At 57.1% G+C, this 27,668-nt stretch overlaps 1 protein-coding gene across 16 annotated transcripts in view; it reads right to left on the bottom strand.

Annotated features, from left to right (window-relative positions):
* Positions 1-27,668, bottom strand: part of MYT1L (myelin transcription factor 1 like) — a 373,300-nt gene that overhangs the window by 72,089 nt on the left and 273,543 nt on the right. For 12 of the 16 annotated variants that reach the window (XM_064494756.1, XM_064494755.1, XM_064494758.1 and 9 more), the window contains exons 10-14: positions 19,589-20,563; positions 14,968-15,102; positions 10,718-10,808; positions 9,056-9,163; positions 5,189-5,400 (exon numbers count right to left, since the gene is read on the bottom strand). In XM_064494756.1, the coding sequence (XP_064350826.1) occupies positions 5,189-5,400; positions 9,056-9,163; positions 10,718-10,808; positions 14,968-15,102; positions 19,589-20,563 (1,521 nt within the window). The remainder of the gene's footprint in view (positions 1-5,188; positions 5,401-9,055; positions 9,164-10,717; positions 10,809-14,967; positions 15,103-19,588; positions 20,564-27,668) is intronic. The other 4 variants (XM_064494769.1, XM_064494761.1, XM_064494768.1 and 1 more) reach the window with 1 other exon arrangement.

Below are 27,668 nucleotides of genomic sequence, written 5' to 3'. Positions count from 1 at the left end.
TTACTTTCATTCTGCTAATCTGAGTTAGCTGGGCCCTGACGACCCGTCCCCACACCTGTCCAGTGTCTGGCCTCCCCTCCTATAAGCTCCTCTGTGAATGCACATTGTCAAAGCGGCGGATGGAGCAGTGGGCAGCAGTGGTCCGGGGTCTGAGCAGAGACTGCCACAGGGCAGGGAGAGCCCTCCAACGGGACCTGCCCAGCGGGTTTTGTAAACCAACTAAGGCGGCAACGCCACCCACAGCTCACGAGACTCCCCAGGTGGACCAAAGTCTGTGGCTTTACATCGTTTACAATTTTGTTGTAAAAATAGGAATGTAAAAACTAGGGGAAAAATGAAACAATACTTATGAGGGATCTTTTTCCCTGGTGAGGACTAGCCACTGGTTCAGGAAGAGAAATGTGGTCCAAATAAATAAGAAAAGTAACAGTTTAGTTTTGAAATGAGGGCATTTCAATTTCTAAGAGAAAGGAAATAGGACGGTTATGTCTAAGTAACTGGTTGCAGCAAATTGGTAAAGGGCTCTGCTTTTCCAGATGTTCTGACCCAAAGACTCTGCTTCCTCTGGATTTTGCCGAGTTGATGGCACTTGCGCAGACTTCATCAGGTGACAGAACTGCGGACAGTTTACTGATGGGCCCGTCAGCTCGAGTGACCCAGGAGGAAAGCCAGGACCACATCCGTTTCACACACATCCTTTCACTGAAAGCAGTCAATCACGCCTTGTTTTGTTCCACATGGAAATAAAGGTCTACACTTCACACCTCTCAGGTGATGAGGGTCTCTGGTCTTAATAATTATTGCCTATTTGTAAAATTCCTACAGAACCATTAGTGTCAGGAATCTTTGTGGTCCGTCACTTTATGGATTCTGGGGCTCACCGCGCTGACACCAGGGGGCGCCGCAGAGCAGCAGGGCAGTTGAAAGGTGGATGCCCCCCGCCCGCCTCCCCAGCACCAGGAGAGCCCCCCTTTATCAAAGTCAAAATGCACCTTTTCTCTTGGCAAACAGAGCTATTTTCAATCAAATCATTTTCCAATGACTCGTCAGACAAAATCTGCTAATGTTCCTCCAGGAGCCAGCACATCCCTGAAATTTCAAGATAAAGTTGCTTTTACCCTAGAGCGACTGTTGGATTTATAATGTCAGATGTCCACTGGATCGTACACCACATTGAGAAATACTTCTTCAAGTTCTCCACCCTCTCGTGTGGGAAAACGAACACTACATGGGATTCAAAGTGATGAAACGTGAGAAATTTTGAACCTGAGCCACCACCTTCCCCGCCTGCAGGAGTCTAGTAAGCGTGTGTCTCTCTCCTCAGGTGCTGACTCTCTCCTGCAGGGGGCAGGTAAGTGTGTCCTCCCAATCCGACTTCCACGCCCGCCAGACAACAAGGAAATCAGCCCAGAGAGCTGCTTCACGAGGGTTCGCCCCCCTGGGTGAGACCCGCGCCTTTGGCCTGGTCCATCATTCGTAGCGCTGGCTCCCGGGCTTGGCGAGGGTTCACAGTGGTGCTCTCCCCAAGTAACCTGGAGTCCGGACGCGGAGTCCTGAGTGGAAGGGACGGAGCTTCCTCGTGAGGAGGCCTGTTAGGTGACACTTGAACAGTTTGCTCGCACGACCTGACGTGTCCAGCACAGGTCGGGCCTCTTGGTCGGCTCCCACCCACTCAATCGCGGACGATTCTTGGCCCAGCCCTGTCTGCCTGGGCACCGGCCTGTGGGCCTGAGTCTGAAGCCAAGGCCTCTGACCCCAGGGGAGGCGGTCCAGGGGAAGGTGAGTGGGACCAGAGCTGCAGGGCGGGGCCTGGGCACCCTGTTTCGCACACGCAGCCCTAGGAAGTTAGCCAGAGGCCTGAGAGCAGGTGGGCATCTGCCGGACAGAGCTGGCGGCGGAGAAGCTTCCGGAGGCAGAGCAGAGAGTGGGAGAGCCCAGGGGCAGGTCGAGGGCGCGTGCAGGGCGGGAGGCCCTGGTCCGGAGGCTCAGTGCTGGGTGCGGAGGGCCAGCGGGCGGCTGCGGAGGCAGGTCTGTGAGAGGCACCCAGGGGTGAGGCCTGGCCAGGGCGGGCGCAGAAGACGGGGCGGCGGGCACGTCAGAGTGAGGTGTTTGTGAAGCAAAGAGGGAGTTCAAATATGGTCAAGAAGTTTTAAGCTCAGGATGATTTACAAGTTGGCAATAACGCAAAGGGAGGCTCCTGAGAGGCGCCACTTCGGGCTGGAACGTACGGGTTTTCAACAAACCTGGAGGATGGTGACAACTTGCCCGGAGACACGGCGGGGATGTCGCAGCCTGGGTGGGAAGGTCTCGGGCCCAGGTCCTGGCTGTGGTCCAGGCCTGGTGGGGAGGCCTCTGCCAGGAGCTGGAGCGGGTGTGTGCCGGTGAGACCACTTACGAACGCTGACGTTAGAATTCCACGTCGCTTTTACAGGTCACATAATCTTATTTCCTGACTATTTAAAACTGTAAGGGCTCACCCAAAACAACCGGCACCGGGGGAGGCAGGGGAGGGGCCGGCAGCTCTCACAGGTCTCTGCGTCCCTTCCCCACGGCAGGGGACACAGAGCCATTTCCTCACGTCTCCAGGTCCAGCCTCACCAGCCCACCGGCAGTTCCCACCAGCCTGTGGGCTTCCCGCCTTCCAGTGACTCCTCCCGAGCTTCATGCCGCTCCTGTGAAGCTCGGGCAGCGTCCTCTGGGCAGCACGGGCGCCGTGGCTCACGGGGGTGGGTGCCCGCTTCACTGTCCCCTATTTACTGCAGCCCCTCCTTGCGGCCTGTTGCAAGGAGGGGAGCAGAGACCGACGATGCAGAGGGATGAGCGGGCAGATGGCCGGGCTGACGGAGGGATGGAGGGAGGTGGGGAGGGACAGACAGACACGTGGACAGAGAGACAGACAGACAGCAACTGCGGAGTGTCTGGAGGAACGTGGTTGTTAAGTCAGTGTCTGTTGAGTGTTTCTGATCCCAGCTGCTGGAATGCCAGGGGTGAGACCCAGCCACTCCTCTATCCTGTCCTGCACGTCCGGGCCCAGCCCCTCGCTCCTAGACGTTACGCACCCTGCCCCCCCCCCCCCCCCGGAGACCAACTGTACTGTCCTTCTTCAGGAGCAGCGACCCAGTTCCTCGTGCACGGGGGGCAAGACCTGGGGAGCCCTCTGGGGGGTGAGAGCCAGCGCAGGTCATTCTGGGGTGACTGCTCCTGGTGCCCACGCCCAGGGGTGGCTCCTGTCGGTTCACATCCCCCAGGAAACCTGGCCTGGCCAACCTCGTCCTTAGCGGGCACTTCCCCTGAGGTTTTAAAATCCGGCAGGTGGATCCAGCAGGAGAGAAACAGACTTGTCGTCTTCCTCTTGGCAAAGGCTGCCTTTGCTTCTCCGTGGTCTCTGGACGCCCCGACACCGAGGCGTCTGTCGCGTGTTCCTGTTTATCTGTGGGTCAGCTGGTACTTCTTCTGGGCAGGTGAGGGGATGCCCCTAACGGACGCCCCATTGGACCGGCCCACCGTCTGCACACGGCCCCGTGGGGCCGGCAGGGTGGACACTAGATCGATCACCTCTGTTCTTGAGACTTGCACACAGGAGGCGTTCACCCGCGTCCCGCAGCTCCTCAGGGGAAGAGCCTGCGGCCAGGAAAACGTGCCCTGCCCCGCACGACGTCACCCGGGGCCCCACCAGGCCCACCGGTGAAGGGAGCCAGGAGGCATGTGGACGTGAACTTCCGGTAGAGTGCTTGTCCGGCGCTACCCAACGCCACCGACGGGACCCATCAGCAGAGTTCTTAAGTCTGCATCCAGGCTCTCCTGGGCCTTCATTTGCAATCAGACGAATGAAGTTCTAACAAATTATTATTGCAACACCCCCAAATTATTAATTTCTGTTACACCCTAAACCGCTCCTTGTTTCCCACCTTTGTCTCTGTCTGATATTCTAAGGACTGACGTGCGCAAGGATGGTAAATACGAGGCACATCAAAGTGATGTGACACGTCCTCACTGCGCGGATTAACTGGCGTTAAGGTAAGAGCGGCTGAAACAACGCAGAAGGACACGCAGCGACTCGTGCCGGTGGGCAGAAGGGCTCGGACGTCCCCAGACATTCAGTTTAAGTGGGAGTTGCTGGTATGACGTGATTTTAATAAATACCATTTTCAGAGAGCAGCTCCAAGAGCATCAGAAACCTGTCTCCTGGCCTCTGCTGGAGACCCCCAGGTGAGACTCCTACCCCCCCCATAACCCACGACCCCGTCGGTGACACTTGCCGACCGAGCCCCTGCCTCCTGGAAGTTAAAGCAGAAACGTGGTTAGATAAGCAAGGAACAGCGAAGGCACGCAGCCTTCCCGTCTGCGGTTCGGCTACTTGCCGCGCCGGCCCTGCAGGGACCTGGGAGCTAGTCTGTCTCCACTCACGCCGCGGCGGTGCGTTCAGGCACGCGTGAGTGAAAGTGAACTACCTTTCCCACGAAGCACGGGGCCTGTGTCTGCTCCCCGGGGTCTGTTTTGTTGGTGGCCACAGCGCAGCTGTGAGCACGGCCAAGGACCGAGCTACGCCAGGACAGTGGCACCCGGGGCTCCGCACCCGGGCCGCCCTGCCGGGAGGAGGCCGGCGGTCCCAGCAGAGGTGGCTGCCCAGAGAATCAGCGGTGGCCTTTTAAAAATGCCACACACAGCGAAGAGCTCCAGGGAGTCTGACTTCACTGGTCTGGGGTGCAGCCCTGGGCGCTGGCATTTCTCAAACCTCCCCAGATGAATGTAATGAGCGTCCCGGCTTGAGAACATGGGGAGGGGGACACAGAGCTGCTCAGAAGACCTGAGCACTCCGGGCAGCTACCACCGGCCCCGGCTTGGTCTGTGCTGGGGCGGCTCATAAAGGAAGCCGGTGAAGACGAGAGCGCTGTCTTAGGGACAGCGGGAAGCAGACGAGCCCAGGGCTCTCTGTCTCCACGTCCCGCGAGCAGCCGGAGGTGCTGCTCGGGGAGCGCTGAGGGAAGGGTGCGCCTCCCTCCGTGAGCCCTGTGCGCCCACACCGGTGAGAACCGGGGCCGCGGGCAACCGGCCTGGCCCGGGCGCGTGCCTCCTCGGTGCCCGGCAAGCGACCACATGCTGGATCAGTTTGCAGGAAATGGATACACAATAACAACATTATCAACGGCAAGCGTGACGCTCACGTAGAAGAGTGTGCACCTCCTACCATCACATCCTTTGGGGGATATATCCCTGGTTTGCACCTTGGGAGCTATGGCCCGCTTGCCGTAAGTGTGGCTGTCGTAAGTGTTGTATTCGAACGAGGTCTTGGAATATTTCTCCAGCTCTTTGGCCAAGTTGGAGCGAGGTGTGGTCGTGGGGACGTTATTTCTGTAGCCGTAGTGAGGGATCTCGAGCTGCTTTACAAAGCACATGGGCCTGGAAGCAACAAGACAGGACAGTGTCACAGGTTAACAAGCAAGCATCCGCTCCTTGGCCGCGGGCGGAGCCGGAGCCTCTCACTAAAAGCTGCCTTTTCCGGAGGAAAGGCCACCCACGCTGCAGCTACGCAGCCCCGAGGGGGCGGCCAGGGCGCCAGCCTGGGAGATGCAAAGAGCACAGGACGAAGCACTTAGCGCTCCCGGCTTTTCCCTTTCTCTCTTCAGAGCTCGGGCAGGTGAACGCAGGAAAGAGCCTCACCCCGGGCATCTCCTCTGCGGCGGTTCAGAGCAAGAACTGGCCCCGGGAAGGGCGCGTGAGAACCGCCCTCCCAGCACGCGAGGAAATGAGACGGGCTCTCTAGGGCGCAGAGAGAGGAGGCCAGGCGGACACTTGTTTATCCAGCCGGACAGCAGAATGGAGCACGCAGTGGTGTGTTTTGACAAATACTAACACGCACTTCCAACATCTTTACCGGGCAGCCATTCATTTTTCTAGACTTGAGATAGAATATTAAAATGGAAGAACCCTCAGTCAGACACTCACTAACATTGTCTTGTTTTCTGTGTGTGTGTCCATCTATCCGTGTACCTCAGAGGGGAATTTCAAACTTTCTTTTGGGAAATGATTTTCGACTTACAGGAGCGGGTGCGGAGGCTCCCTCAGTGTTTGCACCCAAACGCCCTTTTATGTTGACTCTGTTACTCAGTCAACAGCACATTCACTCTGGTTCCATCAACTTAGCCTATTTACTTCTCCAATCAACCAAACTGCATAAGGATCAGTTAAATGTCTATGACGGAGGCCCTTTGCAGGCAGTCCGGGGCCAGACACGGATGGAGCCCTGGGTCTCGCCTTCAGAGACCACAGGAAGGGGTGCTGCTCTGAGAACCCTTGGGAGGGAGGACCTCCGGCTATGAGACTCGGCTCAGCTTTCCTGGAGGTGTGGGTGGTCAAGGTGAAGGTCCAGGTGGGCTAGGAAACAGGCCAGGAAAGCTGGACAACAGGCAGCGAGAAAGCTGAGCGCATCTTCGGGGTGCAGGGGCCTGGGGGTCTGGGAGCAGCTGGGAGTCTGTCCGTTGGCTCAGCAGGCAAGGCCAGAGGGTTTGGCCCTGAAAGTCGGAGTCCCTAAACCTCCAGAAGACTGGGAGTGGCTTGGGGCGGAGGGGGCAGCGCTGGCGCAGGGACAGCGGGGAAGGAACGCCTGCGGGCAAAGCGGAGGTGGTGACGAAGGCCCGTGAGCCAGGGCCGCAGAGGAGACAGGACACAGGACAGGACTGCTGCCCTCACCTTAGTCTTAGGTTCCTGTTACACAATCTACTCAAAGGCGTCAAATCTTCACTGAATAAACGTAGGTTTAAATGACTGTTTTCTTCCCTTCCTTCCTGCTTTTCCGTCTCACCCCTGGAACGAGTTTTCCCTGCGTGGAGACATGGCGGGGACCGTGCCTGGGGCGAGCGCTCAGGGCTGCAGGCTTGGGCTGGCCCCGGTGCCGTCCCTTCAGGTGGGGAGGGTCCTCCTTTCCTGCCGGTCGTCCCAGCCCAAGGCACGTGCAGAGAGCTGTTTGCAGATGCAGCTGTGGGTTCCGGGCTCCTGTTCTGTCACTTGACAGGTTCCCCGTTGCATCAAGCGAAGAGGGGGCCCCAGGCTGTGGAGCCACAGAAGTAGCGAGAGTCTGGACCAGGCGGGAGCTTCCGTCTGAACAAGCGAGGCTCGCGGTTTCGGACGAGGCTTGTCCATCTCAAGCAGCCGACGGAGCTTCTCAGTGGGAGCAGGCTCGGTACTGACCCCAGGAAGGGAGCGGGGACCCCGCGGCCTTTAAGAAGGATGTGGGGACTCAGCTCTTCGCAGCTCCCAGGGGTCTGGCCCAAGTAGGTGAGGGGAGTTACCGGGAGCCCTCAGCCTCAGTCTCCCTCCCCTTTCTCACAAGTCCCCTTGGTCAGTAACTGCTCCTTCTCAGATGCACAGAGCCCGGGGCTTCAGGGGGAAGCCGTCCCGCGCCCCAGAACCAGGAGCAGGCTGAGGGGGGCCCGTGGGGCCCCACCGTTACTGATGCCAGCTCTCCTGCAAGGTGGGTGAGCCTCAGGCACGCTGGGGCGTGCTGGGCTGGTAACGCCCACACGCAGGAATCGCCAGAAGAATGCACGCCAGCGCGTACTGCGGGCTTCTCTCTAAGCGGTGGGATCACGGAAGCTGTTTATTTTCTTATTTTTGTCTAGTTAGGTATTTCTCACTTTCTAGAAAGATTGTAACTTTTCTATTGAGAGGGGAATGAAAGTGTAATGACGGTGGTGACGTCCTTCCCGAAAGACGGGAAATAACGACAAAACCAGAGCGGCTTTCAGCCATTTGCCCAGTGATTCCTTCCACGTGATTCATCCCAAAGAAATAACGTGCCTGGAGGAAAGTGTGTGTGCGCGCGTGTGTGTGTGCTTGTGTTTGTGTGTGTGTGCGTGTGCTTGTGTTTGTGTGTGTGCTTGTGTTTGTGTGTGTGTGCGTGTGCGCGTGTGTGTGCGTGTGTGTGTGTGTGTGTACTTAATGCTCTCCCTTTAACAGAAAAGTTGGGATTGACCCGATGCCTCAGGGCTGGGACCCAGCCCTGGGACTGGTGGTCCTCCCCACGCAGGACACCACAGCTCCTAAGACGGCAGTGATGGTCCTTAGACAGACCTGGAAGCCCACATCGGGGACGACACTGCCTGGAAACGCAGACTCCGCAGAGCTCACCACAGTTCCCACATGGATGAGGGTTTGAAGGGCGCGTGCAGAACGGAGGCTGACGTGAGTGGGTTGTAGAGTGTGGCTTTCTCCCGCCGCCTCCCCTCCCAGTGGCCATCCTTTCCTGGCCTTGGGTAGTGGGTCGAGCCAGGTGGCCTTTGCAGCTGACCTCGTCTGCACACTCCGTGACTGAGGGTCTCGGGCAAGTCATCTAACCCCTGCTCTTCAAGCAGGAGTGGTAACACCCCCGCCAGCCTCCCAGGGGCACGTGGGGACAGAGGCGCCCCAAGCAGGCCGGTGGAGGTGGGATCACCCCGGCCACTCGGGGCAGTGACGCCGTCCTGCAGGCTGGGGTTACGCCCTCTCCTCCACTTTAAGATAAAATCACTTTGGAATTAAACATGAAGTCTGCACTTTAAGAAAAGTGAATTAAAAAAATCCAAGTGCAAAATTTATGAGATAAAGAGATTTCACTTAGTGAAATTAAAACAAAAAGAAAATCACATTGGGCATCTCAATTCTTTTTAAAATTGTTTTGCTTTTTTGTTTTTTGGGGGGAGGTAATTAGATTTGTTTGTATGTTTGTTTGAATGGCATCTCATTAATTCTTAAAGCTCCCTTTTCAGCTGCATTTACAAAACCAGGAAACTTCAGGGCCAGAAAGGAAACCAGAAGCAACTCCCTCTGCTTCTCTCTCACGAAAATTTCCATGGGGCGGGGAGAGCCCGGAGGTGGGGGGCCCCTGCCCTCACAGAACCCCTGCCCGCCAGGGCCACCCCGGGCGCCCAGCTCCTGCAGGAGAACGTCTAACTGCACCGGCCCCCGCCCGCCTCCCTGCCAGCCCCTTCCCGGACCGCCCCGCACTAAGCGCCCCGGGCGCCGGCCCCTGGGAGTGGGTGTGGGTGGGCCTGTCAGGGGACGCGCTCCGTGTCGGTACCTTAGCACTCGGTCTGAGGCCTGGCTGGACTTGGACGCGTCACAGCTCTGGTGTTTCTCCTGAGCCTTCGCCAGTTTCTCTGCTGCGGCGATAGGGCATCCAGAGAGGCTGCAAGGACAGACAGAGGCGTCACTGTCTCCCCCAAGGCTGCCCCGCACAATCACCACCCCCTCCTGGCCCTCCGTCAGTCCCCAGCCCGGCCCGGGGCACGCCTGGGGGATGAGCAGGGACCGAGGACTGAGCTGCCTGCCTCCTGGTCCCGCAAGTGGGGCTGGGGCCACGCCGTGTGGAAAGGACACACCGTCCTTTCCGTCCTGTCATCCCTTGAATGACACAGACAAAGGTGTGTCATTCAAGGGATGACAAGCCAGTTGAAAATTTAGACACAGATTCCATTCTGGGAGGCCCGTAGTTTCTGGAGAGGAGGAATTAACCGTGTGGGTAGGAGGGGTCCCTAAGGAGCCTGAGAACCGGGCTCTCTGGTGCCAGGAGGTGGCACGGAGCTGCTGGCCCCAGTGTGGCTGCCCGTGGGCTGACCAGCACGTCCGCGTCCCTGGGAAGAGGAGTGGGGGGGGAGCAGAACGGTCTCAGGCTGCCGTCAGGCGTCCTCTGTGACTAAGTGCTTATGGGAGAGACGACAGATTTGCTCTTTTGTGTTTGAGCTGATTCTTCAGGAAACCATGGGGTACACGGGGTACAGGTGCTCAATTCACGCCCACGACGCCTCAGACTCTGAGGAGATTTGGTGGAGGAGCGGACGTCGCCAGCCCTGTGAGCAGCCTCAGTGGGACCCTCTGTCCGGCAAGCGCCCCTTCAGAGGAAGCCCAGGAAAACCTCTGAAGGGCACAGGCTCATGGCTTCCTCCACGGCACACTTGTCACAAGTCACCACATTTACCAGACAAGCAAAAATTAAAGTGACACAACAGGTTCCTCTGTTTAGATATAATTTTACGTAAACTTGTGAAGCTGAAACTATAGGCAGTAGAAAAAAAATTAACGGAATCACTTCAGGCTTCTGAGAAAAAAGTGTCTGATAGGAACTGAGTATTCTAAGGAACTCAGTGAAAGAATAAGATAGGAGAGAGAATGGGCAAAAGTGTGGCTCTAAGCACGTGTGTTTCTAGCAACAGCCCAGAGCGATCTACGTCCTTCGGGCATCCCCCGCCAGCACCTGGCACAACTGCTGGCACTCGGGTGGCGGCCACCCTGATGACCAGTGTTTCAGCAGCGGGTCAAGGGGCCAGCCGAGTGGGGTCGGACACTGTTCAGTCGTAGTGTTTGCTAACGTCCGTCCTGCCGGACGCGCCCAGGACGGGCCCTCCGACCCCCAGATGACGGAGCTCTTCCTTCCTTCCTTCAAGTCACTGCAAACGGCTAGGGGGCCATCCGGGGTGCCACCCCGGGGAGGGCCCTGCTGGGGGCTGTCACTCCACCACCACCAGGTGGGCGAACAGCCAAGAAGTCCAACCTGCTGAGAGGGGTGTAAGCACTGGGCGTGGCCGTGCACCCGGGACGGCTCGGCTCTGCCCCCCAGAGCGGCAGTGAGGCCGCCTGTCTCGGGGCTGGAAGGGGCTGTGCAGGGGCCAGCCCCTCCGGAGGGCATGGGAGCACGGCCGCCGGGGGCTGCGCGCCAAAGCTGAGACGCAGGAGCTTTGCTTACCTTCGGTGCGAGTTCCTGTTGCTATTTACATGCCCTCGCCCTGTGCAGCCCGGAGTAGGACACTTGAGAACGTTCTCATGCATGGCAAGAACTTGACGAGGAGAAAACAGCCCAGCGTTAAAACACAGCAATGGTCCGAGGACAAAAACACGCGATCATCTTAACACAGGCTGGTTACTTTACAACAGACAGTCCTACGAACACTGGTCATGGCATGGGGGGGACACACATGGTGGGAGGAAGGCTGTCTCACCCTCACTCTAACTGGCATGCAAAGCGGGGAGCTGGGCAGGGGGGAGCTGGGGGTGGGGGGGCTGAACCGACCCCGCCGGGGTGGGAAGGCGAGGCCCCGCCACGTCTCCTGGAGGAAGCACTGTGCACTGACTGGCCACGTAACAGCACGTCGACTGGAGACGCTTAAATCATGCCTGCGCCCTGGAACACACAGCGCTGTGCAGGCACGGTGGTCACGGGTGGGTCTTCCTTTCGAATAAAATTAATAACTTTTCACTTAGGAATTAAGTACTTTTTCATTCTTCACACGGCAGAGGAGAGACAACGCACTGCTGCCTGCCGCGTGAAACCAGCAAGGGGGAGGTGGCAGGGCCCGGTCTGTGGAGCCAGGAAGCCGCCGCCTGTGTCGGGAGACCGTGTTCCAGTGTCCCCGCGGTGGCAGTGAGCCTGTCCTTTCTCTCCTGGTCCTCGGGGACCTCTCCACTGCTCTGGATTGTGGGGATGGCTGGGCTGGGGGCAAGCAGTGCTGGCCGGTCAGGAGAACTAACCCAGGCACAGCTGTCTACGAAATCCAGGGGACAACCTCGGTCCTTCTCTGCCCGCGAGGTTTACCTGGCACCAGGTGAGCGATAAGGGCCCACAAGACACACTCCGCCCAAGCTAGTTACGGCTTCTGCGATTTTTCTCGTCTCTAGAACAGCCTCTCCCTCTCCCCTGAAGTCTCCCTCCTGCTTCCACACAATGCCATCACTACTGGGGTCCACACCCTGGTCCTCCCTGCGGTCAGGTCCGCTTTGGTCTCGTCTCTGTAGCTGTCACAGCCCCATCACCCAACGGGGTCGATGCTCCGTCAGCTCCTCTCGCTCTGCGCTGGGACCCAGCTGGCCTGGGTTTCAGGGTCTCCTGCCGGGGCGTCCCTTCCTCCCCTTCCCATGTCTTCAGGGTCAAGTCACCCTCTGAAGTCCTCCCGGCTGCCCTGCCACCGTCTCAGCACCTCGGTAAGCCCCCCCGGGGATTCAGCTTCCCCCCAGTTAATATCCGTCTTTCCTTCCCTCTCACGCTAAACTCTTCAAATACCAAATCTTCCCGGGAGGTGGCCCACACCCCCGAGCTTGCCTGGGGTGAGGCCGGCCCTCTCTACCGACCCTGGCCTAACCCCGGGGGCCGGTCCCGGGGATGCACACTGCTTCCCGCGTCCACACGGCCCTCTGGCTCCTCCGCGCAGCCGTCAGGCCTGCTGTGCACAGCTCCCCCCACCGGAGCTCTTCCGCAGGCACCCCTGCACCTGCAGAACCTTCTGGAAATCCTCTCAGACTTCTCTCGCCTGCCCCTCCTCTTCTGTGTCCACACCTCCCGTCTGGGCTCCTGCCCACCCTCCATCTGGGTCCCCTCTCCGCCCAGGCAGCTGCGCCCCATTTCCCCCGACATGGCTCAGAGGACAGAGCCGGGTGGCCCCACCCTCCTCAGGTCTCCAGGCTGGCCCGGCCGCCTGCTGGGATACACACAGAGATCCTGGATTAAACTAGGGACACTGGAGCCCTCACTCCCCCATTAGATGTGGCCCTGCTTCTGCAGTCCGCCCTCAGCCGTCGGTCTACCATCCTGACCATCTACCCAGGGAGACTCCTTGGCGTCTTCCTGGCCTCCCTCCCTGTCTCATCCTCACGTCCTGTCAGCCTGTCTCGGAAGGTTCCTCGAGTCTGTCCCAGATTTTCCATCCCACTGCCTACTCCCTGCCCCCACCCCGTTCCCCTGGTCTCCTGTGCGGACTATCCGCACAGCTTTCAGAAAGCGCAGTGGGGGCTTGCTCTCTCCCGCGGACCAGGTCAGGCGCTGCCCCAGGGATGCCCGCGGGCCCCTCCGGGGCGGTCCTGCCTGAAGGCCCCGGCACGCACTGGCCCTCGGTCACACGCGGTCACTGTCTTGTGCGCGTGCCCCCTTTCTCAGATGGGTGGGGGGTTCTTGGGGGACCAGGGCTGGTCTCATCAGCGGTGTATACTCTGTGTCTCCGACACTATGTGTTGCAAGCTGGGGTGGAGGCTACTTGGCTAAATTTGGACAGAAATGACTGGGGGAAGCCAGCCTAAACAAGCTAAAAAAACAAAAAGGAGAAAAGGAGAGACGTGCCTTCTACGGAGCCCTTTAATTTTTTGCACACTTTTATGGTGCTATAAAAAATCGCATGAGTCAGTCTTTAGAAGTGACTTTTAGAGATACTCTGGAAGGCGTCTGCAGGACTGGGGGCACAGCTGAACGCCCACGTTACATGGGCGACGGTGAGGCCCGGCGCGACCTGACCCGGGGTCTGTGTGACCAGGTACCAGGAGCAGCGTGTCGGGGCACAGGCCGGGTTTCACTGTGTTTAGACTTTTCTGGAGAAAACACAGCATGAGGAGGGCGCTCAGCCGTGGGAGGGAGCTGCTAGCCTACTCTGATGCCTCAAAGGAAAATTGCATAAAGCTCTTCCTTCTTAAACGTTAGTGCCTGGTCCTGAGGCCTTGCTCTGTAGATGAGGACCACGAGGTGCAGAGTGTGCACCTGCCCAGCCTCACGCAGCCCGTTAGCACTGACCCGGAACGTCACACGCAGGCCTCCGCGGAGACAGGCGGGCATGTGAGTGGGACAGTGTGGGCTTCGGACTCAGCTCTGCTCTCTGCTCAGCGAGGGAGCGCCTGCCACGGGTTCACAAAGCACTGCGCACCCGGGGGAAGAGGAGGCTGAGGGTCTGGGCTTCAGATTGCTCATCTGAAAACAGGGCCGGTACCACCCCGCAGGGTCTGCGGGGCCTCGGTGAGGCCGTGCTTGCCGGGTGGGGGCCGGGCGCCCGGCACAGAGGGTGCGCTCGGGACAGAAGCGGCTGCAGGGGAAGCGTGCTGCCTCCTGCTCATGTAACACACGGGCTCAGCCGGGCTCCCCGGGCCTGGCGCTCACAGCCCAGCCAGCTCCCACCCGCAGGACCGTAGCAAGAAGCACAGGGTTCCGGGTTCTGGGAGGCCCTCGAAGACCTGGAGCCACGATCACTTCCACTGAGGTCTCACCTGCAAACACTTTCAGCCAGACGGCTTTCTAAGCCTCGACTACCACTGTGCACTGCTCTCTGTTCACGGGACCCATCAGGGTGGCCTTCCAGGTGGGACCACCCTCAGAAGGTGGCCGTGGTCACACCTCCTGTCGAGCTCTGACTTTTTCCGCACTAGAAACTGCGCCCCGCAGAGCGAGGAGCACCCTTCACGGACCCCAGACTCAGAATCACGATCTTGCACTCAGGTCGTCATTTCTGAAAATGGACCTTTTTTCTGAGCTGTCAACTCTAGCTGGACTGGAACAGTGGGCGTGTGTTACGGGGCTGAGGGAAAGGTGAGGACGAAAGTGTGCGTTGTTTCAGTTCTCAGAGAAATGTAGCTTTTTCATAAAGGTCATGCATATTCTTAAAACCTAACTAAAATGAAGGGTAAGGTCAAAACCTACCCAATTTAGACCTCCTCATTTAGGATTTTGTTGTGTAGAAATGTTGGGACGACCATGACATGAAAAAGGTCTATGAGGAAAATGCAGTCGAACATAAAAAGTGGTTCACGGAGACAGAGGAGGTCGGGTAACTGGGCTAAGGAGGCCCCGAGGCCCCTTCTCCCAGGGGCTCCCAGCAGTTTAGCGCTGGATGGATGTCTCTGCAACTGTCTAAGTTCCGTCTGCAACTTGAGGGGAGGGAAGGGGAGAAGTGATTTGTGTGGGTCACAGAGGAGGGAGCAATGAAATAAGGACCGGAGGTCAGGCCTGCTTGGGCCAGCACCACGGGGGGCTGGGGTCCAGGGCCGATCTGCGGGGAGAGGCCCAGGAAGCACCGCGGGCTGGGGTGGGGCGGGTGGGGACTGGTCCTGACCAGGCTGCCGTCGGCACAAGGAGGAGCTCCCTGAGGCGGGCTGCCCTGAGCCGGAGATGGAGGTGACGAGGCGCGGAGGACGACAGGACAGGGCGCAGGCGTGTGGGCCCCGGGGCGCTGGGGCCCACAGACTTACTTTCCGGAGGGACCCTATCTTTGTGCGGGCATCCGGACAAACTGCGGTGATGCGGATACAGCCCGGTTACGTGGCCGGTTCCATCGCACCCTGGGGTGGGGCACTTGCTCTCTTTCTTTTCTGCTCTCGAGGGATCTAAAAGCGACAACAGGTGTCAAGACAGTGAATGTTTTGCCAGCTGAAGACAAACGTGGTTATTCAACAATCCAAAGAGACTCCGATAAATAAAGACACAAAGCAGGTGCTGGGGGCGGACTGTGACGTCAGGCTTCGGCGCAGGTGGCTTGCTGATCTGGGGTGAATGCTTTACCTTAAATGGTAATCATGAATCATAACACATTTCCAACACTCTCTGCATTCAAGCAAGAAGAGGCCGTCCCTACCGGAACTCTGACTCATTATTTTCCCGTGTGTTACATGGGGAGCTCTGCTGCTCAAAGAGTCAACGGAAATCGTGATGAGACAGTGGCCTTCTCAGAGAACAAAGTGTTTCCATGGCCGTTCGGCAACGGCTCCGTGAAATTCGACCAGAAAACATAACGCCATTCAAACACTCTGGCGCAGAATTTCTTTCTTACTGAGAGTACTGATTGTACACACTCTAAGCTGCAAAATTTTCCTGAAATGAATTGAATTCTCTTGCAGCTCTGTTTCTTAGCACACCAATTCAGCGCTTTTCTGAAGACAAGCTGAACTCTCAGAAGGCACTGCAAGCAGATGGCCCAACGGTGGAGACCCCACCCGACAGAGGAGACGGGCAGTCAAAACTGTGCCGGAAGCTGCTGGTGCGGTCACTGGTTTTGGTCTCTTCGTCTGTCCTTGGAACCAGAGGAAGGCTCTCGCAGCTGTGCATGCAAGATGCTTCTAGCAGCCCCATGGGCCCCTGAGCACCGACGGGGAGGGGCAGCAGGCATTTGGGCAAAACTCGAATGCCAGGTGCCAGCAAGGCAATGACACGGCTAACAAAATTACTTCTGTCCCCAAACTGACCACAGGTTCAAAGATGTGCAGGAAACCACCCCAGAAACAATTGCTAAGGCAGAGAGCCCAGACCAGACGGGAGAGGTGTGTGGACACCACCTCGCAGCCCGCGTCAGACCCAGGCGCGCAAGCCGCCCGTCGACGGGGAGGGACCGCGGCGGGTCTGGTCTAGGGGCGCGGCCGTCGGAGTTTCTGCAGGGCCTCAGTGCTTTTTATTGCTGTCTCACTGCTCAGGCTAATTATGGTGGCTAGAAAATACATGTTTCCTTTTGGTTAGGGATTCATTTTATATCAAGAAAAAAGATTGGTTTAAAAGTTTTGGAACTTTTTGGGGCTTTCATCTCAAGTCATTCATGTGAACCTGAAACAGACGGAGGACTCATGGGAATATATGAAGGATTTACGTTTATATAAAAACCCCTCCTTGCAATTTTCGCCAACATTTTGTTCTGAAAGATGTGTCTTCCGGGTCCTGGAATCTCTCAAGCCCGTGCGGGCATTGAGGGAGATGCCCTGGGCGCGGCGCTCAGCTCCTTCCTAGCCCTGTTTGCAGGCAAGCCTGTCTGGAGGCAAACCTAAGCCTTGTGGCTGGTGGCGACTTCCGTTCCTCAGGCTCTTCCTGGGGCGGTTGGAGCACATGCAATCAAGGGGCTGGCGTGCCAGTGCCTTCTGAGCGATTCCAGTCGCGTGGGCACAATTTACCTACTGTGACCGTAAGTTAGGAAGTGTGCAGTAGCAGTTTCAAAGGACAATATTGATCATTTAAGGTCATAAACGAGATATAATTTAAAATCATTAACCAGACATAAAGAACTTTTAAAGGGTGAAAAAAATAGCTTATAACTATTATTAATCATTAAGTGACTTTCTCAAGAGCATACTGACAACTTCCTACCAAATTATATTATTGCACAGATTTGGAAAGTGTCCCGAGGTTGGGTGCAGATCTGTGCAAAGACTGTGTGGCTGCAGGTCCCACAAGTTTGGAGACACTGAGGGTGCCCTCTCCTCTGGGTGCACGAGCCCCCCGGGGGGGGTGTGCCATTTGCTTTCATCATTCCTTCCCTCCCCAGATTTGGAAAGTGTCCCGAGGTTGGGTGCAGATCTGTGCAAAGACTGTGTGGCTGCAGGTCCCACAAGTTTGGAGACACTGAGGGTGCCCTCTCCTCTGGGTGCACGAGCCCCCCGGGGGGGGTGTGCCATTTGCTTTCATCATTCCTTCCCTCCCCTTCTTACTTCTTGCAGCCCCGATTCATCTTGAAAGCAAATTTTCTGAGCAAACATCAAACAAGGAAGCAAGCAAGCAAACAAAGCAACAATTCAACTGAAAACCTGGTGACATCTAGAAAAACTCGTTTAGCTTGCTCCCCCTTCCTCCCTTTCGAGTAGATGCTTGAGGAGAAGAAAGACAGGATGAAGTTTGTTTTTGCTCCAGATTCTGGAACGGCTACTCAGGTAAACCTACATCACTTCGAGAAGATATGAATGTGCAGGTGAGAACTGGAGTGAATGTTCTCTCTGTCTTTAACACAATAGCAGGGAAGCTGAGGATAGATGGTGGGTGTGCCTTGTGGTCGGGTAGCTGTCCGCGGCCATGCTGGTAAGGGAGGACGCACTTTTTCTTATTTTAATAAGGAGGGCGTTAATCTCTTTGCCGCCCTTTGGTGTCCTTGCTTGGCTTTACTGACTTGGTTCTGAATATAACTACAGACGTCTGAAAAGAACCTGGGGAGCGATGTGAGCGCACCTCTGAGAAGCAGAGGTGGGCTTTGACCAGAGGAGGGGTCCGGAAGCACTGGGGTGAGGCAGAAGCCGTGCCTTCCAGCTCATGCGGGAAGTCCAAAGCCCCAGCCCTTCCCCATTCCAGGGGAAAAGCACACCTCGGTTTGGGGTTTTACTGTTCGTTTTCATCCTGTTCCTGTTCATTTAGGGGAAGCAAGCGATTTGAATTCCACTTCTTGCCAAAAACAAAGTACAACAGAATAACAACAGCAAAACAAAATGAGTAAAAATCCATAGCGAGCTGCTGGGTGCGAAGGAACGACAGAATCCAAGGTGGCACCGCAGCGTCGCCCCCTCGGCGAGCCCGCAGGCCTCCCCGGAAAGTGGGCCTGTGCTCAAGGCCGAGACTCCATCCCGAACCCCACTCTGCAGACTTCCAGACAGAAGCCTGACGTGCTTGTCCACCCGAGCCGTCCCGTGAGAAGGGACACCATGTCCTCCTAAACGTGTTTAGTTCCCGTGTGATTCTGATACCCAGCTAGAGAGCCCTCAGAGGTGGCAGGGCAGTTACACACACATGCTGCGGCTCCTGGTCTTCAAACACCCACAGCAAGCCTGGAGCGCCACTGAGAAGCGGCCCTGCCCTGCACGCTGCACCTCGCGGGGTCTGCCCTGCACTTGCCTAGGGAAGCGACGGTCAGCACCGAGCTCCTGCCGCACCGGGAGCCCAGGGGCCTCTGGCTAAGGCTCATCTCCGATCGGGGTTTGGTGAGAGCGAGGCCTGACTTGCCCCTGGAGGTGTGTGCACACACTGAGAGGAGAGCCCGCCTACGTCACAGCAGGGAAAGGAGGCTCTGACTGCTGGGCGTTTGCGCAGCAGTCGATTTTCAAACCACATTCCTGACCCTCATGATCAGGAAACAGTATTCGTGGAGCGATGCGCAGAACAGGAGGTCCTTCTGGTACTAATTTGGAAAGATTTAAGAACCACCAACTTCTTGCTTCTCCCTTCACCTGAAACACCCACACTGCCAAGGTCCCGCCCGAGGTTAAATCACATTCCGCCTCCTGCTGAGCGGGGACACATGACTGACACTGGAAACACGAAGCAGCCGTTCAGGTTGGAAACACACACGCCTGCCGTGTCCGGATGCGGTTAAACCCACAGACCCGTGCAGACCTGTGCCGCGTACACCGCCGGGGAAGACCGGGGAGCAACTACCATAGTGGGCGGCTCTGAGGGTCTGACCATAAAGCAAGCACCGTGACTGTTTCCACCACGGACGGATCGGGGGCGTGAACTAAGGAAACGGCCTCTGTGCTCAGCCCGGGCCGCCTCGCGGGCGCCGCAGGGGCCGCGCGGCTTCCTGCCTCGGCACTGACGCACGGTCACCGGCCTCGTCTTCCGTCGCCGGTCGGTTTCTGTTGGGGACATTTCCTGTGGGGAGCTTTCACCAGTGACTGACACGTGATGGTAGCTTTGTGAACCATGGTGCCACCGCCTCAACGCAGTGGGTGGAATCTGTGCTTCACCCCAGGGGACTGGTTGTCACGTGAGCCCCGGCCACAGGTCCCAGGCTGGGGCTCCTCTGCGAGGACGCAGGCTGGTCCTGACAACGCGCATCACGCGCCGTGCCTCTGCCTGGGCCCTCCTTTCCCGACAAGCCTTTCCCACGGGCCCAGCCCCCCGTCCACCCACTCTGACTATGGGACTTCGGGCTGCTTTCTGCATTTCTCAGACGGACGTTTGACTTGTGCGTCAGAAGCATAACCACAAAAGAGAGACCTGGAGTCAACGCTGAGACGCATGCATGAGTGACGGTGCAGTGTGGGGCGGGTGGCCTCTCTCGAGCCTGCGCTCACCTGCCTCGCTAGCTCACGGTCTCGTGAGGCAACTTACGTGAGGTAGAAATATTACCTTTACCATAGTATGGCTTTTTGACGTGGCTGTCGCCGGCCTTCGGCTTCCTCTCCTCCCCGGGGAGCGGTCGTGGCGACTGGTCCTCGTAGGACCGCATGCTGTCCCGCCTTCCAGCCTCCAGCGCCATCTTCTCCCTCATGGCCTTGGCCCGCTCCGTCTCCAGAGCGATGGCCTTCTCCAGGAGGGTCAGGTTCCCCTTGGTCATGTCGAACACCTCCTCGGACCGGTCCGAGTTCACAGAGGCCGCGTCGTCGTCCCCGCCGCGGTACCCGTCCTCCCTGGCACAGCTGGAGAAAGTTCTGGAGCGCGGGCTCAGCTGCTCCTCCAGCCGCATCAGGTTCACCATGTCGGAGTAGCTGCGGTCGGGCGTCCGGCCCGGGAAGTCATCCTCCTGCCGGCCGAGCGGGCGGAGGCCGGGGTTGGGAGGTGCGGGCCGGTCCTGCGGAGCAGTCTCGCTCAGCTTGCGGGCCAGGTCGAAGCACTGGTTCCGCAGGCACTCCAGGCTGCTCAGACACGCCTCCTCATCCCTCTCCTCCGCCAGCTTCTCGGCCAGCCCGCCGCCCGCCGGCTTGCCGAGCATCACGTAGTTGAGGCTGCGCGCGTCCGGCGGCGCCAGCGGGTCGGCGTAGGCCCGGTCGGCGGCGCTGTCCGCCAGCACCACACCGTGGCCCTGGGCCAGCAGTTTCAGGGAGTCCACGGTCTCGCGGACCACGTCGCTGTCCAGGTCCAGGCTGAGCTCGGCCTTCCGGCCAAGGCCCTCGGGCTTGTCGCCCTCGTCCTCCAGGCTGTGGGAGGTGCTGCTGTTCATCTCAGACTCGGTCCGGGCGCGGAATGCGGCATCCTCGGCGATCTTGCCCAGGTTCAGAAGGGACTTGGCCACCAGCTCGTCATAGTTGTCGTACTCGTCGTTGTCGTCGTCCTTCCCCACGTCCTGCGTGCCGCGAGGGTTGTGGCAGCTCCCCTGGCGGGCCTCTGCAAAGACAATTAAAGACAAGGACAGAAAAGAAGAGGGAAACGTGGCTAGCACTCGAGGTGCGGCTGCACCAGCGCTGACGGCAGCAGCCTGCCCGCCAAGCCCTGCTCGTCGCACGGCCGGACCCCCGGACCACCTGCGGGCGCGCTGACCGTGTGGACGTGAAGGAAACGGAACGTGCAGGAAGACGGGGGCCCTTGGACATCCTTGCCGTGAGCTGTGCACTTCCTTCACGCACGTTCAAAGAAACCAGTATATACGGTAAATGCACCTTTAAGATGTTAATTTTTCATTACGTCTAAAGTTTGAGAATTACTTTTTATTGGCTTTGTTTATGGGCAGCGCAACCAGATGCACAATAGTCGTGCTCAGCATACGACTCGGCTTTCTCAGAGCTTGTGAACTTTACGTGTCGCGGGCTCTTAAGCAGATGGTCACAGCCATTGCTCTTAAACGATGCCCGCAGAGATGTCCAGGCAGCGCAGGACAAAGCCGAGGTTCTTGAGAGTGGCGCAGGGAGGGGCGGCGCTGGCTTTCCGTTCAGGAGTACATGTCTGGGCTGAGAGCGGTTTTGAGTTTTCCACCTGAGAGATAATCTGTCAGGGTACCCAGTGAAGCAACAGGAATGCCCTGGAAAACACTCAGAAACGAAACCTGTTAACTGTGATTTCTCAGACGCATCTCAGCAGGCTGAGAGAGAGGGTGGGGGAAGCTACGCATTGACCGAAAGCCTGAAGAAACAGGACTGAGCGAGCTGGTGCAGCCACGGCCCATGGACAGTGTCTGTGACCAACCGTCCAGCCCACAGCCTCGGGGGCATCTGGGGGAGCTGGTGGAAGTGACCCGGGAATCAGGGCTGTGGCCAATCTCAGAAAAACTTAGGAAAACTCATTAAAAATTATACGAAACCTCTGTATTTCATCCGAGGCGCATTCTGTTTAACACTAAAGGAGTATCTGGTACATGCAAATACGCCTGGTCACTGCTGTGTCTCCTGCAAAATGTGCAAGTAATAAGTGGACCCTCAAATGGACCCCTACCTCAGGCTGGCTTTGCTTAACTGTCGTCTTGGAATGCACTCTTTGTTCTATGATTAAACAAGCCAGAGTAAGAGGAATTTCTAAGGGTTATTAATGAGGAAAGGAAGCACCGTGATTCGTAAAGACACCAGCTGACTTGGAGCCACGTCAGGTGCCTCAGTGTTTCCCTTATGGGTTTTGCGCTGCCTCCTCAGAAAAAGCTTTTGCTGGTGAAACAGGTTTGGATACGCACGTTATCAACACATGTCAGTAGCAGGAACAGCGCCCTTGCTGGCCGCACCCCGAGTCAGCACGTGCGAAACCTAACGTAGCTCCCTGAACACCCGCAAATCACATTTGTGTCTCTCAGTCAGAGAGCATCACTCGCTGTACGAACACATCCTGTCTCACTCCTGGATAATTCTTGTGAGTCAGATTCCTTGGTGTAAAGATACACGTTTTCCCAAAGAGCAGCAGGAGGAAGGAAGGCAAAGCCGGTGAACGCACCAGAAATCCCCCAGACGCACACATGCACCCTGGGGCCAGCTGTTGAGACTCGGCGGCAACCCTGTTCTCAGTCCTGCCCTCATGAAGCTTTAAAAATTAACTTACGTTCTCCTCTCAATTCACGCACTTTGCTTTTTACGTTCAAGGGCTGATTAGAGAAGCAGCCTCTGGGTAGCCAGGCTTCGTTACCTCCGCACAAAACTGGAGTTTTGAGAGCCAGCACCCCCAGCACCTGCCAAGAACCAACCGCGAGATGAATCTACAAGTCACGGTTTGAAATGAGACAGAACATGTGACGTTGGGAAAAATTCTAAGAGTTGAGTCAGAGAAGAAACCAGAGTCAGGTGAGAGGCACCCGTTTCATGACTTCCTCTTAACTGTCTTGGGAGACGCGTCTTGTCCCCCCAGGGCTCGGAGGAGGGGGGGTCAGAGGGAGAAAGACCCAGAGCCACGGTTTAGGGGACCCTCCTCCTCCTGCCAAACCTGGTGTCCATGTGACTTGCGTTAATTCTTCCGATTCAGAATCTCAGGATCATCTTTCATCCGTTTGCCCCAAACAGGAAGCGGGTTTTGCTGTGACTCTGAGCCTCCCAGGGGCCCTGCATGGCCCTCAGCGTCACACAGGAAAGGGACGCGTCTCACTTGTGCAACAATCAGACACCTGCTTGCCTCCCCGATCCACCCGTAAACTGCTTCCCCCGAAGGAGGGAAAACAAAGGCTCACACAGCCTCCCCACCACACAGAGCAAGCTGAGAGGGGGGTTCCCTCCTGAAAGCCCCGAGCCCGCAGGCTGCCCCGGCGTAGCGCCGGCGCGGGGTTCTGCACACTGCTGTGGTCCTGCGGGGTGAAAACAGAAGCAGAAGCGACGCCGCCTGGTCTGGGCTGCGCCTTTGCTGCTCGCTGGCCGCATGATGCTGGGGACCCCGGCCTGGCCCCTCTGGGGAGCTGGGATGGAGTCACGGGAAAACGGCGCCCGTAGAGACCCCCACCGTGAGGGCGCTCTGCACACCTGCGCTGGGTCTCGCCGGAACCAGCCTATTTGTAGGAGGAATCTGAACATCACCAGAAGGTGGATTAGCGTCTGACCGAGCAGGGCCTGCTCTGCCTCTGGGTGACCAGCGCAGCAGTCCATTCTGATGTGGAAAAGGATGGAAATTAGGAATACCCTGGAGGGGTTCATAGCCCCAGCTTCCTGGAGAGCGCGAGGGACAGTGGGCAGGAAGGCAGGACCGTAGGGGACACCAGGCATGGGGTGACGCGGAGAGGACAGTGGGACGGACCGGAGGACAGACTGACCACCTCACTGTTCCACTGACACCGACCCTCCGATTACATGTAAAGTGCGCAGCTGTGTCCCTGACACCAGACAGGGCAGGTGTGGCCCGAGGCGCCAGGCACAGGCAGGTGCCCAAAACCGCGCTCATGCCACGGCGGCCTCAAGAGGTGTCCGGAACTGTTTCCACGGACTGATAAAGCGCCTAACGTCTCTGTTAAAAGTGGCTTAAGGTGCATGGCTGCTCTCTGGAGTAAGATTTCCCTATTGACAGCGAGAAAGTGCTTCGAATTAGCTGTTACTGTTTTCTACTTAAGGGGAGCAGAGACCCTGCAGGGCAGTGGTAATCTCCCGGCGCTGCGGGAAGGGGCTGGGGCCCCTGCGCCGTCGTGAGACTCTGGACTTGACACTCCAGCTGGGCGGTGTCGTCGTCGTGCGGGTGGTCCTGTCCGCACGTGCCCCGTCCGTGGACAGCCGGGCCTCGCAGCAGGTCCTGCTCTCAGGAAGCACCCCCGCAGGCTGGCCTGGCGCTCTGCCCAGCTGCCCTGCTGTGCCGTCTCCAGGCGGGGCGGCCCACCGCTCAGTTTGGAACAGCAGACGGACAGCCTCTCCAGGGCCTTTCCTTCGCCGCCAGTGCCGCCCACACCCTGGCCTCCCGTCTCTGCGGCCTTACGTCAGACAGCAGGCTCTTTGATCTCACTGGTGCTAATCCCTGCGGAGACGATTCTGGTGAATTACGGGCAACCACCCAAATACGCTTCCAGCCCCTTTTCTCTGAGCTGTGTGCTGTGTCGTCTGTGGCAACTTGTGGGCTCCGGTCTCATTGCCACACAGCCTGTGCTTTGAGCAGCTCGCCCGCTTCCCCACCAAAGGAGTGGGTTTACTGGACTTGGATTCGCTGGTACTGTGGAATCCACTGCTGTCTTTGTGTCCATCTTTGTAAACCACCCCATTCCATGCATCAGGAGCAAATGCTTCCCTCTGGCCCAGTGAGGAGTGCGCCATGTCCCTGCTGCCCGCAGACTCAGGGAGGCCCCACACCCCGGGCTCGGCCTCCCGTCACAGACCCGCCAGGGCTCTCCACCGAGTCCGGTACATCTGAAAGGCTTCTGATCCGAGCTCCTGTCCTTGCCTGAAGGCCCTCCTCAGCCCACGTGAACCAAGCAGGACAGAGACCCCCTGCACTGACGAGCCCCAGCGTGCCCTGGTGTCCCGCGTCTCAGGTGAGGGTGACCCGAGAGGTGCAGACCCAGGCTGGGGTCGGGGCAGCTGGTCCAGCTGAAGCCCGCGGCAAACTGAGGCCTCTGGGTTCCACGCCTCTTATTCACCTGGGTCAAACACTGGCGTTTCTGGACACCCTCCTCAAACTTCACAAGCAAACACTTTAGAGAGGACGACATCGATCACCAGACCCCAGAGGGGTGTTCTGTCATGATTTTGCTTAGGCCAATTCTGCAGGGCCAGGGGACCACGAACAGGATGTTGCTGTGTATTCCCTTAACAACTCTTTATCCAGCCCTGTTTGGAGCAAAACACTGAACCAGAGAGGCAGCGTGTGGGCAGTCATGGAAGTCACCTTGCAGTCGGCGAGAGAGAAACAGGCAGAAAATAAACACAAACTGTGATGTCGGAGTGACCTGCGCTGTGACGGAAGACGAGGCAGAATTAAGGGACGGGAGGAGAGCAGGGCGGGGGCGACTTCAGAAAGTCAGGCAAGCCTCGCTGGGAGGGTGGCCTTGGAACAGAGACTCGAGGAGATGCAGGGCCCCTCGAGGAGGAGAGGCCGTGGGGGAGAGGCTGGTGCGATGGAGGACATGTATTTTCAGCATTTGCACTTTTAATTAATTTAAATTAAATTTAGATTCAGTGAATTTATATTTAAATGACCACGTTCAGCTGGGGGTTGCCAGGTTAGCCAGCCCAGGGTCAGCGCATGGAGGTCCAGTAGGAGCTGAACTCCGATTGTGACTTTTATAACTTTTATAACTTACATAACATATATATATGTTATATGTGCATATATGTGTATATATATAATTTACATGTGGGTTTAAGCAACAGATTTTACATAAACCACCTACCACCAGACCACTGCACAAGCGAGGAACAGCTCCATGACATCCTCGGTCCTGTGGCAGGGTTGTGGGCGCTGGGCCCCGGTTTGGAGTGTGACACTCTGGCCCGAGCCCTTATCTGGCCCTGAGACGGGGGCAGGGCTTGTCCTCCTGACTCCCCGGGAGCCACAGCTACGCCTTCTCCCAGGGGCACGTCTGCCGTGCAGGACGGAGTCCTGCGCGCCTGCTGCGTCACCTCCAGAGGAAGCCCCGGCTTTGTGGGTGGTGGAGGAGGGTCACCCATGTCTGCCAGGAGCCCGAGAGCGTCTATTGCGCGACCCTCCCTCTCACCTGCCGTTGGCACAGGTGGGCACCACAGTCATGCGGTCAGATCTCAGGCTTGTGCGGTCAGCCTCCGGGGACCCCGAGCTGGAGGTGTCGGGGCGTGGGCGCCCCCCGATGGGGTCAGAGGCACACACTACAATCACGACAAAATGCCTGAAGAGGATAATTGGCTGACTGATTCTAGAGGCTGTCCATTTCATAAGTTGAAACACACTTTAAAAGCTTCCTTTAAGCTCAATGAGACAAACAGCAGGAGAAAATAGCAATTTTCTCACAGGGTCCAAGCTGCATAACTTTTACGTAGAACTTGTAAATTCTGTTTCTTTCTTAAAGTTTTTACTCACTAGGGATCTAAATTAAAGGAATGTGAATGAATAAAGTTCCGTTTATTAAGTTTTGAGGACCTTTCTACTTGATGACATTTTAGGTTTGTGGCTTATTTGAGTTTGGGGATTTGAACGACAGTCTTCCTCCCACCCAGACAGGAGCCATTTGAGGTCAACAGTTTCCCGGCGGAGATGGACTGAGATACACTAACTAATTGCACATGGCTCTGTACCAAGCACAAATACCCGCCAAAGCACACAAGCACACGTGCACCCCCCCCACATGCACACATACACCCCCATGCACACAAGCATATGCATACATACACCCCCATGCACAGAAGCACATGTGTGCACACCCCCATGCATACCCCCCCCACACACCCATGCACACAAGCACACATGTGCACACCTCCACGCACAGCACACGCACACAGGCACAAACAGCTCAGCAACTTCCAAGTTAACTGGATGCCCTTGAACTTCTCCCCGCAGCAGAGTAAGGTTTTTTCTGTTACTGCAGATGCTGTCAATCAGGGAGCAGAAAAGAGTCTGTGAAGACTTTGGTCCTTCTCTCTCACAGGACAGTTTGATACAAATGTGGCTGATCCAACGAGAGGAGCCTGGGAGGACTCGGGCTCTGTTCTCTTCAGCCGAATTCAATCCCCCTCAGACAGGAAAGACCTTCCAGAAACACTAAACTTTCTATGGTAACTCACAGCTCAACCAATCTTCAATATCTGGAAAATTTTGTTCTTGTTTTCGACTCAAATCTTTAAAGCCTCCATCTCAGCTTACGGCTTCTAATTCTGCACTGCGTAAAGGACCACAATGTATATATTTTCATGCACACACTCCTCTTTCATACTGTTTGCATCTCTTTGGGGCAAAAGTTGATGTCTGCTGAGTTTCTGTGTCTGCATGGAACCCTGCACGCTTCTGATGTAGAAAATACTTTCCCTCGTTGAAAATGAGCTGTCTCCAGGTTCGGAGCCTTTTAAATGAATGCAGCCTTACGTACATAATGCATTTGCTGTGCCTCATCGTGGATCTGGGGTTCGGAATTACAGAAGAGCTTGAGCCAGTGCCTTTGGGGGGCGGGGAGTGCCAGGCAAAAGCCCTCCTGAGTGACAGTTGCTGCACAGCAGCTCTGAGCTGTGCTCCTCTGTGCTGCACCTGCTTTAAGCTGGGAAACCAGACAGGAGGTGGACGAGGGGCAAGTATTACCATCCTGACCCTTGGACGCCAAGTTGAAGTGCAGGGAGAGCGAGCAGTCCCCCAAGCTGGGGTGCAGCTGAAGCCCGCAGCCACACCCACCCGGCCTGGGTCCCCCTCGAGGCCAGACTGGCACTGGGAATAAAAATGTGATTAAGACAAGGAAAGAAGCCAGTGATCCCCGCAAGTGGACTTTAAAAACAAATTGAGTAAAAATGTGTTAGAGGTTTTCTCTCACGTCTTTTATTTCTCATTATTATGAAGAAGCAGTTTTCCCCACACTTCATGTGTGTTGCTTGCCTCTCAAATGTACGTGGCTTTCCCTTGCCAGCAAGTTTTCTGGTTTGTATTGAAGTGTCTGAAA

Source organism: Camelus dromedarius, chromosome 15 (genome assembly GCF_036321535.1).
Source record: "Camelus dromedarius isolate mCamDro1 chromosome 15, mCamDro1.pat, whole genome shotgun sequence".
NCBI lineage: Eukaryota > Metazoa > Chordata > Mammalia > Artiodactyla > Camelidae > Camelus > Camelus dromedarius.
The sequence above is the reverse complement of the archived record's forward strand: the minus strand, read 5'-3'. Positions and strand labels throughout refer to the sequence as shown.